General features: G+C 38.0%; 1 protein-coding gene across 9 annotated transcripts in view; it reads left to right on the top strand.

Annotated features, from left to right (window-relative positions):
• LOC120425714 (uncharacterized) overlaps nt 1-13,195 on the top strand; it is a 54,515-nt gene that overhangs the window by 19,983 nt on the left and 21,337 nt on the right. For 6 of the 9 annotated variants that reach the window (XM_039590318.2, XM_039590316.2, XM_052706220.1 and 3 more), the window contains 8 exons: nt 512-669; nt 5,342-5,488; nt 8,978-9,230; nt 10,623-10,686; nt 11,626-11,800; nt 11,885-12,000; nt 12,074-12,450; nt 12,540-12,761. In XM_039590318.2, coding sequence (XP_039446252.1) covers nt 512-669; nt 5,342-5,488; nt 8,978-9,230; nt 10,623-10,686; nt 11,626-11,800; nt 11,885-12,000; nt 12,074-12,450; nt 12,540-12,761 — 1,512 coding nt within the window. The remainder of the gene's footprint in view (nt 1-511; nt 670-5,341; nt 5,489-8,977; nt 9,231-10,622; nt 10,687-11,625; nt 11,801-11,884; nt 12,001-12,073; nt 12,451-12,539; nt 12,762-13,195) is intronic. The other 3 variants (XM_052706221.1, XM_039590315.2, XM_039590319.2) reach the window with 2 other exon arrangements.

Below are 13,195 nucleotides of genomic sequence, written 5' to 3'. Positions count from 1 at the left end.
AGAAAAACTGCCAGATTCTTAAAAACTGAATAGTGTGTTCGGAAAAGGCTGCGCAAAATCAATCAGGGACCAAATAAACCGCTTTTTCCATTTCGTTAGTGCCAAAAAAGCTTTAAAAGATTGATGGGATAGTATAAAACTGAAAATATGCAATTGAAATATGGAATGCACAAAATATTGTTAGGTTTGTAAACTGACTTTAGAATTCTATTCTTCAGCTGTTGAAACACATCCAAAAAGTAGATAACGCTGCTACTAACTCTACATAGTGCATGTTGTTCTTTACTTAGCCTCAAATGTTCGAATGTCTATCGAAATTCATTTTTATTGCAATTGGCTTAAAACGACTTGGACATCGAATCCTTTCATCTTTGCTGCTAATAGTGATAGAAATTTTACAACCTAAAAATCTCAGTAGAAAATGCGGTTGCTGTTGCTTCTGTAAAACCCCATCCACAAATCTCAACCGTCAATTTTCCCCCTCTCTTTTCATGGACCCCTCCCGCGACAGCTTCGATCAACGAACCGCCCTTGCCGAGACGGAAAAAATGTCCCGAGCTGGCCTACCGGTCACACGAGTTCATGTCGAGCCGGGGCCAGGAGCACGCTGGCGGAACCGGTGGCGCCCAGGACAGGCCCGATGCCGCAACGACTCACTCACGTGCAAGGGTAAGTGTGGTGGTGCAAGGGTAGAGTAGTCCAGCTGTTGTCTCCTGTTTCCTTTAGAGTAAGGTAGATCGTCCGAGGGTGGGGTTCTGCGGGAATGATGGCGGAGAACAATCCAGGATGAAAACTGGGCTTCCTCCGAAACGTCATCATCACCCAGACACCACCGAGACGACACGACACTAGAGATTTATGTTTTCATGTTCATCCCCAGTTCCAGATGAGCTGAATAAAAACGTTTTTTTTTTGTTTTGATCTTTTTTTAGTTACATTTGTATTTTGTTTCACTTTTTCTGTTATCGTTTGGATTTAGTCTGGCAACTGTCGAAGTCATCAACGGGGGCAATCGGAACTTTTTTTGGAAGGATTTGGGACCTGATTTCAAATAGACGTTCTGATGAAAGTTTTACAAAGTATCAATAGTCTACTGAAAACAATGTAGTAATAGTGCATAGCAACATAACCAGCCATAACTTTCAAGTTTTAGGTTATCTTGTGAAAGCAGAAAATGTATTTCTATACAAATATGTAATATTTTTTGGGGGTTTCAAAGCAATTCAATATTTTCTTATTTGGTAAAAATAATTACATTTTTCACCCTGCAGCATGTTCTTGGCGGTTGCAAGATTCCTACTCGAACCTTGGTCGAAGGCTTGAAACGGTGAGGCAATCCAAACCTCTTTTTGCACCTCAGCTCTCATCCACCCGGGATTCGAACTGACGACATTTGGATTGTAAGTCTTACTGCCGAACCGCAAATCTACTGAAGTAGATTTTTTACCATGGGTTTGACTCCTACACCTGGACTGACCTAATGACCTAACCTTTAGGTTATTTGATAAATGATATCTAATTGCCCTAACCCTTTTCTTTCCATAATTTAAGAGATTAAGACGTTATGATTTGATCTTACCCAAAATCGCACAGAACAATGAAAATATAGTCGTTTAAACAAACGGTCCAATGACATTCTTAATCCAGAGCACAAATGACCACCACTTGGCTGAAGATCAAAATCAATAATGACGTAAAAGCTTAGAACGTTTCGGCAAAGTCGTGTGTGTGTGTGTTTGAATATGTCTCTGGTGGTTTGTTTTTGTAGGTTGCCTCTAGTCAAAACCAGCTGGCTGGCTGGCACAAGACACGGAGTGCATGCAGCTCGCCAAAAATGCAAATAGACACGCAATTTGGAACAGACATTTGGTTGCATGCACTTTTTTTTGCTCTCTCTCTCTCGAGGGCACTGAAAATGTGTCAGTTGGGCGATTGGTTTAGTGGGTTCAAGCGACAGGATAAACCAGTTGAAAAAAATGATATTTTGATGTTTGATATAATTGATTATTTTTTAGCTTAGTTGATATTTAAGAAGATTCTTTAAAAATTGTTACCAAAACTATTTAGGATTCAGATACTTTATTTTGATGCTTATGTGTGTCATACAAAATAACAGATTTTAAATACTAAGGTAAATTTCATTTTCAACCCAATACAGATGTTGCCCACGTCACAACCAGTCGAGTGCCTCCATTGATGATTTCGTTGCCTTTATTGTTGTTTGTTTGGTTTTATTTGATAATAATTAACATTTCGACGTTAAGCTAAGCTTGTAAAACACACCCCTTCGCAATACCACATCTATTTGATGGCGTTGAAATTGTGTTTTGAAAGCAATGATGATATTACTACCACTCAGGATAAACTTTAAAAGCATTTCAAACAAAACTATCACAATGCGCTTCTAGAAATCAGCACACAACGAATAAACTCACATTTTACATGCACACATCACTACATTCACCATACATCACATCACAGTAAAAATTTGCTAACAATTAAAAACTAGTTTGCTTCTCATTACTCAAATCACGTAATCAGTTGAAAGTATTGTAGTAGATATCAAGGCGAAAAGCAACGTTAGAACAATATGTAAAGGCTGTTTAAAACATCGTATAGCTATTTGTTAGTCAAGTTTTTGTGGTCGATTGTATTTGTGCGGAAACACCGTAAAGAATGTCAATTAAAATGAATACGTTATTTTGAAGTGAACCTGTTTCGATCCCGTTTCTAATATTCATACCAAATATAGAAAAAACATTATTCATTAATCTATCTTGATAACATTAACTAACGATTTTATATTTTCTCATTCGCTTTTCTAATATGTCATAACCGTTTGTTACGTTGTTCTTGCATGTGCTGTAATTAGTCATATAGTTCTTGCTCTATCATAAATCGCAATTTATTCCATAACTTTTAGATGCGTCGAGTTGAACCAGAAGCTATAATCAATTAAATGACTTTTAAAATGTTATTCAGCAATTATCAATTTTCAATTTTCAAAGACAAGTGCAAAAAAATCTCTTGAAACTAATATAATAATTTTCAATCGTTTACCTTTCCTTATCGTTGATTTATGAATTTCGAATATTCAGCATCAAACATATATTTTTGCATTTGAAACCAATTTTTAGCTCCCTGTTTCATTTGTTCAGTACCGTCACCACGGGTTACATTGGGTCTGGGGGTGAGATTTGGTCTAATAAATCTCAGTAGTTTTGTATGAGCCAATTTTACCACTCAGACTTAATAACAGTAGCATTTTAAAACGATAATTCATCTAAGAATGTCTAGAGCACATTCTGAACTGCAATAATATTTATATACAGCAATTCCCCTCGAAAGTAGCATAATTGAAAAAAAAAAATGGCGCGGAGCTATGAATTTTTGAAAAATGTGGTTTTTACGAAAATCGAAGAAAATTGTATCTTTTGGACCTCCTTTACACGGCGTTGGTCACCCTTATGGCCAAACAAAATAATAAAGGTCTAATTATTTTGGCCAAGGAACCACCGCACCAATTTTGGGCCCGATCGGACATCTGAATTTAGTCGACTCCGGCTCCGACTCCGACCTACCAACTCTAGCCGACTCTGACTCCTGTTCAGACTTCAGCTTACAACAAATTGTCGACTCCGACGCCAACTCCGACACCTACTCAGTATTAGAATATCTAAGAAATGAAAATTTGTTCCGTAAGCTTCACCCAAATATTCAGTTTCACATTTGCGCGAATATTTTGTTTTATTAATCTTGAGTTTTGCTTCAACAATATCAAAATAGTTTGCCAAAGAATCAACAATTTTAGATTTTTGAAGAAATAGAAAACATTAAGGGGATACGGGAAGGTCCACCAGTTTCAGTTTTTTATTGGACAATGTCCAGTTTCACCTTAAGATAATCGTTATCTTTAAAACATACAATGATTTTTTCAAAAACATTTTTTTTTGTAAGTTTTTGTCAATTTCAAATATTTTTGCAAAAAGACACCTTGTTTTTTTTTTGTAGTTGCATACAAAATATGAATGTTAATTTTCAAGTAACAGATTGTTCGAACATTCGTTGGAGAGTGAAAGTTTTAAATGTTTTGGGAACATTATTTTAGTAAAGCACTGATAGCGAACCATTATTTTTCAGATTGCCAAAAACAGTGAATATGTGGCTTTGGCCAAAGTCGAGAGAGGAGGGAAAATGCAAATTCAAATAACACGGTCACGATTTCAAAATTCCAATGAAAGAGGTGTTGTTAAATGCATTATTCCCTAGCACAATTGTTTTGCAATAACTAATTTTCTAAAAAATTAAAATGAGAATGATGTTTTGTGAATTAAATTGCATTATTTTAAAAAAATACTGATCAATAATAAAAAGTTTATATTTCGTGAACATTTTGGTAACTCCAACTCCTTACATCAAAAATTTTTGACTCCGACTTCGACTACAGCTATTCGAGTTTTGACGACTCCGACTCCGACCCCAGGTCATCGAAATGACCCGACTCCAACGACTCTGACTCCGACTGCACAGCCCTGATTTAAATAAACAATTTTTTAAACATTTTGCAAAACCCAAGTTTTCCGAAATCTTGAAGCTTTTGATTTAAAAAAAAGTATATTTTTTTAATAAGAAAATTGGCTTTTATGTTTTTTTGTAAATTTATAAAAAGAAGAATGACTGTAAAATAAGCAAATTTTTTGTCATAAAATTTTCAAAAGAAAAACCCTGGATTGTTTTTATCTGTGTCAGGATAAATCCTTGTCATGTTTTGACGTGTTGTCATGATAAAATCATGTCAATCGGATTACAAGTGAGTAAAACTAAACCAAACGACAAAAAAAAAACATTTCTTATTTCAATCCAAAGAACTCAATCTATTTGAAAATATCTATAAAAGCATTATAAGGGTAAAAACTACTACGAAAAAAAACATTAATTGGCATATTTTTAACAAAAATCATATGTTTCATTGCTAGCAATCATAATTCAACTTGTTATCAATACTTTTTTCATCATCTCATCAAATCTATTGACTTAAAAAGCATGCAAACAGACAGAAAATGCTATCATACAGCACACAAGTACACTCCTACACCCTTAAACTGCCTTTCTAGAATCTGCGAAACATAACCCCTGTCATAGAAAATTCCGTTGGTCATGTTTATTTATTGTTAATTATTTCCTGTTGATTCTAAATTTCCAATTTACGACAGGAAGTCGACAGTTAACCCGTACCTAATTGGATTTCCTCATTCGATAGCAAAAAAAAAAGTTAAAAAAGATTTCCTCAGCGAGTGTCGTAACTTCACGAAGAAAAGCAATGTATTCATTTTAATTACAGTCTGAAGAGCGTGGAACACCTTCCCGTCGCAGTAAATCGGAAGGACCGCCAGGGGTCGCTAACGGACGGCTTCCGACCGGAACCGGAATCGCTAACGGAACGCACGAGCCGGTCTCGGTCGAGGGCGGCGGCAGGGTGCAGCAACAGGTAACGTTTACCGACCGACCCTTTCCCAACAGATTCAGAGCAAATGAATGTGCGAGTTTTCAAGTTTTTTTTTCATTTTGTCAATGTCGTTGCGCAAAACACCTGAGAACACACACATACACCGACACTAAACACTCACACCACCAGATCTAATGTGATGTTGTGAGGTGCTTCGAGTGAGAGAGAGTGTTGCCGATTTGGAGCCTAACATTTCAAAAGGGCACAAAACTTTTGTAAACAATAGTGTATCCCTTTCACTCAAATGACAGTTTGCATAAGGTGTGAGAGGGCTACACTCTTGTTTACAAAAGTTTTGTGCCCTAATGAAATGGAAAGCACGATTTGTACAGTGATTGATGTTTGAGTGATGGTGAATAGCTCACACCAAAACTACACTTACACTTTACACTATATATGTTGCTTTTGATTTTACTCACTGCTTTAGATGTCATAAGCTCGATAAAGGAAACAAATATATGAACCAACAATAATTCACAATCTTTTTTTTTTTTTTCAATCATTTTAATTCAAGATTATTTTGTCATTTTTATGTTACTATTCTTTTCAATTCAAATATACAACTTAACATCTTAAAAAAATAAAAGACTTCTTGTATAAATAATTGGTACTTGAAAAACGGACAATGATGCTAAGTTTCACGATGGGACAATTAGACTGAAAAAATACGCCCAAATAGACTAAATGTATTCAAATCACCGTGGTCATGTAATCATGTCGTATACTTATTAACGTTCCAAGAAAACGCGTTTTTTTGTTTGACATTTAACAAACAAAAACTGAAACACGTTGTGTTGGTTTACCGTTATGTGCATTGTCTAGAAATTTGGTTGAATTGGTCCCGAGTTATCATCGAAAATGGGAACAGTAAACGTGCATGCAATAGTGGCAAAACGGTCTGGGACTTAAATTCCCTTTGGCAAGTTGCCGCATTTGCAGGGAGTTTCAAGATAACACGATCTGATCGGAAATACATTTTAAATGTAATATGACAACAGTACACCGGGTTTTTCAATTTTTGGTAAATATTGAAAACAAATTTCAGAGATCTGTAAAAATCAAAAAGTGAGACATTGAAAGTTTGCACAAAATGGCATTCTCATCTCAATTTAAATCCAAATCAATAGCTCCAACTTGGCTAAGATTTGTCCTGCACCCAAAGGAAAAAAAAAAACATCAAAATCTGCAACAATGTATTTGCTGCACAAAGTGTTACATTTTATAACAGTTGTTTTTGCAGCAAGCTCATAGCTCATTTTTGCCCGCGTGTAAACATGTCAGCTATCTGCAGTTCTCACTAACACATATAATAGGGGGATGGCGTCGCTATTTTTAGACCACGTTTTCCACTTTTTCTCATCAAAACCGACTACTTTATCGACTTCATTTTGCTGGGCGAGATAGGACGTCGTCTATTTTTAGACGATGACTCAGCACTTTTCCACTCTTGCACTTAAAAAAACCAGAGATTACTTAAGAAACTGAAATGTCGAGCAGATATAGACGTTTATCCTTCTCAGTATCAAACGATCTGATAGCCGAATAGGGACGTGGCGTTACATCGTGCTGCCACCTGGTTTTTTTAAGCGCAAGAGAGGAAAAGTGTTGAGTCATCGTCTAAAAATAGACGGCGTCCTATCTCACCCAGCAAAATGAAGTCGATAAAGTAGTCGGTTACGATGAGAAAAAGTGGAAAACGTGGTCTAAAAATAGCGACGCCATCTCCCTTAAGTAAAGCGCCAGTCTGCAATTTGAGTGCCAGGTTTGAATTCCATCGTCTGCAAATGGCCAAAATATTGTCTTAAACAAAATTCGTCATAATTTTTCCATAATTCTAGACAGATTAAGCATAATACAAAATGAATAACGAATTGGATTGTTGGCAATTAGAAAATTTTCAAATTTATTGTTGATTTCCTTGGGGGGTATTATGAGCAATTTATAAAATCTGCTTTAATATTTTTGCTTTTTATAAAAGTTTTGATACAAAAACCACATTTCATGGCCAAAATTATGACCTTCATAAAATGGGTCAAAATTTTCGCAACATAATAAGCTATAGTTAAAGTAAAATTCAGCAATATACACAGTATATTGCTATTTGATATTTTGGAAGGTTGAATATTACCTTTTTGATGATGTAATTTTACCTCAATTTAGACTGAAAAATTGACATTACACCAGCAAAGTGGTAAAATTACACATTTTCAGAGGTAAAATTACACATTTTTTCTGACATAAGATGTACCCCTTACCAGATGTAATATTATCATGATTTTATTTACTGTGTATAATAACAACACATTTTAATGACTGCTGATTGAATGATTTTCCAAGTGCCACAACTTGGGTTGTTACTGTCCCATTCTCTCATAAGATCTGTTCAATAACAATTTATAGCCTAAGTTTTGGGGATGTTATTATTTTTTCTTCTCATTACCAATGGTCATGATTTTCCGATAACAAAATCGGATATTTTAACGGGACTTGTTATTGATATGACCACCGTTTTATTATTTCCACCTACCCGGTATGTGATCCTATCATAGAATTTTGTAACTTTGTTTTCTAATTTGATAGCTCTCTTGAAAGTGAATATCCTGTAACCGGAAGAGTGGGAAGAATTAACACCGCTCAGAAATGGTGAATTTCTGCCGTAACTTCTTAACTCAGTCACGTTACGTTACCGTCGCGTCCCTAAGTTTTCTGACATGTGGCAGCACTGAACTTTAATGGGTCTTTGTTTTGACTATTGCAAATTTTATGTCAAGTTTTTTTTTTCAAAAAAAATAGGGGGAATAACTGATTACAATTGAAATTTTCATTGCAAAAACTTAGGTATAAAACCTATTTCAAACTATCCAGAATCCATTGCATATTGCTTAAAAGTAACTTAAAGATTTTACTAAGTAACTTGAAGCGCAGTGGCACTACAGTAAAGCAAAAATTAAGAAGGGATCACCCACCAAAAGGTGTATTAAGTATTTTTTTTCATTAATTTAACAATATCAATTTTAAATATTTTATTTTACTACACTAAGAAAGGTCAATATGTGAGACAATGGGCAATGCAAAATGACGTCCTTAACTCAATCCAGGTAGCAAACCTGTTTCAAAACAGTCCTGATAACTGCTGTTTGTCAATTTTCAGTCAAACTGCTATGCAAATTATTCTCCATGATCCAAGCTCCATGATGATTGTTTCTCTGATAGGGTTAATATATTCCTTGAAGTATATTGAAACTACTAAACTTATCACATAATTTTCAGCTAATCGAATCTTGATTTATTGACATTGAATTCCACTTTTCATCATTTCTATAAATTTTATATTTTGATAGCTACACCGTTTAACATTATGTAACGTTCCCCAGAGGAAACTTCATGGAAATGACTAATTAATATTTTTATTGTATTACTTCTTTTCTTTTCCTCTCTTTCCATCAAAACCTACACCAACTCCGATACCAGGCGGGTGAGTCAAGTGGCCTATTCAAAAAAACTATTTACAAATTGAGCACAGAGTATCGCCTGCAGTTCGTGTGGCCCCACGTGCGCAGAGCGATCAAGGGGGCCGCCCCGGATGGCGAGGATTCGGCGGCGCCACACGAGCCGCCACCCCGCAAGTCCCTCTCGATGGGTGCGATCAAAGCCGCTCAGGCGGCCGCCACTAGCAGCCACGTGCCCACCGTGCACAAAAAACGAACCACGAACGAGCGAGAAGGTGCGCGCAGACACACTTCCTTCTTCCAAAAACCGAACCAAATTCAAAAACCAAACCAAAAAAAAAGTTCCAATTTCATTCACTTAACCAAGCCAACCCCTCCCACCCCTTCGACTGGCTCCACCCTCTCTCAGTTTCCGCTAGACAGGACACACACACATTCATCTCATTTTCGAACTTCATCCCCGCCAACGTTAAATTTGTTTCAAACTTCGTATTTTAGCTCCAATCTTAGGAAATGTGTCCTTAGGAATTTTGAAAACATATATTTTTCGCCTATATAACAGGCGATTCGTAGATGTAAGCTCAACCAATTGGAAATCATTACTTCATTCATAACAGTCCATTCATCAAAACATTTTACCTTCATTGGTTGAATCTTTAATTTACTAATATAGTGTATTCGCGCGAACCAAGTAGCTGCTAGTGTAGATATTCTGTGCCTTTTATATTTGAAATGTTGATAATATAATCGTTATATAAACAGTTTTGATAATGTTCATTTGAAAAGTTATTTTTATTTAAAACAACTGATAAGCAATCTAGCAGGATGTTTCAAAAACTATTAGTTTCGAGTGATTGACACAGATTATGATAAAGCTTCATACACAGTACACTAATTGATGTGATTTGTGGAGATAAAAATTCAGAATCTGATTATTTGCAGTAATTAGAGAACTCTTGCATTGAACATTTTATCGGTTGATAAAAGTCGTCAACGTTTTTGCTTTACTCAAAACCCTATTCCAATTCAAAACAAAAAAAGAATTTTGTCGGGAAAAACAAACAACATTTAAAATGAAAGCTTTATCACAATCAGTTCATGTTCTATCCAAACTTTCAGGGAAAATCTATGCAAAAACAAGATCAAATTCGAGATTTTCTATCATCACAAAAACAGTTTAAAATTTAATCAACATCATTGGCACATAATCGGCTATATTAAGTGAGTATCAGTAGTATCCCCCGAAACCATTCACAAGTTTAGTTAACTGGATTTGTTACGTGAGGAAAGTGCTAGACACAAGTCTCCATTCCCCAGTACTATCTGCCCCCTCTGCTCTCCGCTCAGCTCGTCAAGTAAAAAGTAAAAAGAAACTGTTTTAAATTGCTACGAGTGTAAAACAACAACCAAAAATCTGTACAAAAACGAGAGAAAAAACTACTATTTTTCTGCATCACGTTACACGTTGCTCCACGATTCAGTGATTTTTGCTCCAAAAAAAAAAGAATCTGTACCGATATGTAGACACATTTATTGCTGAGTTTTTCTTCTCGTTTTTCACTTTTTTTCTCATGTTTTTTCGGCGTCGATATTTTTTCCTTTTTTTACCTTTGATGTTCGACTTTTCTTCCCGCATACACACACACAAACCCTCACTCCACATGCAGCAAACGCCCACGAACTGGAACCACTGGTGAACGACGTCGAAGCTGAAAGGCCGCAGCACGAAAAGTAATTATGGTTCTTGTGCTAGATTGTTTGGAACTTTGCTTGTTGCTTGCCAAAAAATGCGGCGGGATGTACTGAAAATGGTCTCTTTCACAGTGGAGGAGTGAAGAGGCACAGAAAAATATTTCAATTTTTAGCGACTTTTCCTAAGAAATATATTGTGAAATTGAAAAATAATCTTCAAAAAAAGTTGTTCTCCGACGAAATATTTCGAACTCCTGGGCAGTGTTGCAAATGAGTGATAAAAAACACTATCATTTGATTATCTCTGCACCAAAAACATCAGAGACTATAGCGACCGTCACGGCGATCAGGAGTGACCATGCATGACGTCCTATTAAACTGCGCTTGCGAAATTGGTTTTGTGACGGCTTTGGTGGTTGAACGATGTTGCGGTGCGATGGTCGTGAAAGTGGAAATTAGAGAGAATAGGAGAATGTCCAACGCGAGTGTGTAAACACAAAAACGCAGAGTATATCAATACAAATAGAAGAGCAGTTGTATTTGGGGCATGACTATTCAAGATTAATAATTGTATTTGCTGAGAGCTGATAGTTTGATATTTTAATAACACTGCTCCGGAGAAATAGCCCTTCTTGTATTGTACCAAATACCTGGCTTGCCGATTTTTTTTTTATCTTAAGGTGAAAAGGGAATCGATATTCTTGGTAAAATATCCTAAATATAACCAAAACAAATAAAATGGTATAATAACATGGCTTCAAATCGCAAACAATAGTTTCGTTTTCGTTTCAATCTGACGATTAAACATTATGCAAGTTGTTTTTCTCAGTGCATCCCGGTGCTTTAAGGTGCTTAAAGCATCGCAAAAAGCATTCCCAAATTCCCCAAAGTGGGTCTGCCATTTTTTCGGCAATTTCCCTCCACCACACATCAATGGAGGGGTTCATTAGTGCCTCCTAATATGTGCGCATTTTCCAGACGTGACATGGCCACCGTCGTGGAGCACAAGCTGAAGGCGTACCGGAGCGACAAGGAAAAGTTCGGCTTCGAGCCGGAACTGGACGGCGGCGGGGACGGGCGGGCCCACGCGGGCTCCGACAGCACCTGGTACAAGGAGGTGATTGAGCTGCGGAAGAAGGCCGGCGAATACAAGGTGAGTGTGTGGTGGGGGCTCTTCCGGTGAAAGTTGGGATCGATCGAAAATTGATGTTCGTTTTTTTTTTTGTTTGCTACGCAGAGCCGAGGATGGGGCGTAGAAATGAATCCGGAGCTGTTCAACAAGCAGCAGGAGCTGTGGGAACAAGTTTCCCGGAGGAGTTCGCTGAGCGCCCTCTCGTTGGCGTCCAGTGTCAGGTACGATGAGTTGTCTGGGAAAGTTTCGGCAGGGTGAGATTGAGATTGTCTGTTTTTTTGTTCGTTTCTGTAGACCTATTACCAAGGAGGAGAAGGAAAAGGAGAACAACAAGAAGAGTTCGCCGACGAAGCCTCACGCTGGCGGTCGTGGAAAGTTCCCCGGCAGTGCACGACCCGTTGACATGGGCCGCACTCTGCCGGACGGGTTGGCCTTCTCTCGTAGCCGCAAGGATAACGTCCGGCACCATCTGGAGCGTACTACTGGCGTAGATATGGAGGAGGGAGCCCTGCTGCCGTCACCGACGCGGGAGAAGCTGATGCCGGCCATTCCTCGCTCCAAGGGGGACAGTCCGCAGCGAGGAAGTCCCCAGAAGACCGGGCTGTCTCGACACGGAAGTCCTCAGAAGGGAAGCCCCCAGAAGAGCAGCCCCAAGAAGACGTCCAACAAAGGTTGGTTGACGCGCGCCCTAAAAAAAATAACGTCTATAGAATAGAAACTGACCAAAATCCCAACTTCCCCTCCCCTTTCTAACCGACAGACCTCTCCATTTTAGGACGATCACAGTCGGTTGGACCGGCCGTAGCTAGCGACGGCAGCACAGTCGGAACCGTTGGTGGAGGTTCGCCGAAACGTCAGATTCGCTCCGGTAGCACTGCCACTGCCTCGACCGCTTCGTCGGCGGCCAAAGCGCACAACAAGAAAACGCCGACGACCACGGCCACTACGCCATCCTCCCAGCCGGAACGCCGACCCAGACCAAGTAAGTGACTCGGCATCCGAAACCTCGACTTGTACGCGTGACCGTCAACCAGTAGATTCCGGACTCTTGAGTTTTCTTTTTCTGATTATTCTACAACTTTTGTTCCCACTCATCTGTGTTCTATTAGTTCCTTTTAGTTTTGTTTTACCTAACACGTTACCAGTTACTGTTGTTGAGCTCATTTACCCCCTCTTAATCTCGAAACCCCAAGAAGTACTCTCTCTGTCCAAATGGCAAAAAAGACCACGAAACAAGGAAAATATTTCACTTTAATGAAAAATTCCTACAACCGGAAAGCATCCGCAATCCTATCCCACACATAACTCACAAACACACACACACACACATATACAAAAACACACTTAATCCCACAATGACTTCCACTTGCTTTCTATCATCCCACTACCACACATACACACAGACCTTAAATGTTA

This window comes from Culex pipiens, chromosome 1 (genome assembly GCF_016801865.2).
Source record: "Culex pipiens pallens isolate TS chromosome 1, TS_CPP_V2, whole genome shotgun sequence".
NCBI classification, from domain to species: Eukaryota; Metazoa; Arthropoda; class Insecta; order Diptera; family Culicidae; genus Culex; species Culex pipiens.
The sequence above is the reverse complement of the archived record's forward strand: the minus strand, read 5'-3'. Positions and strand labels throughout refer to the sequence as shown.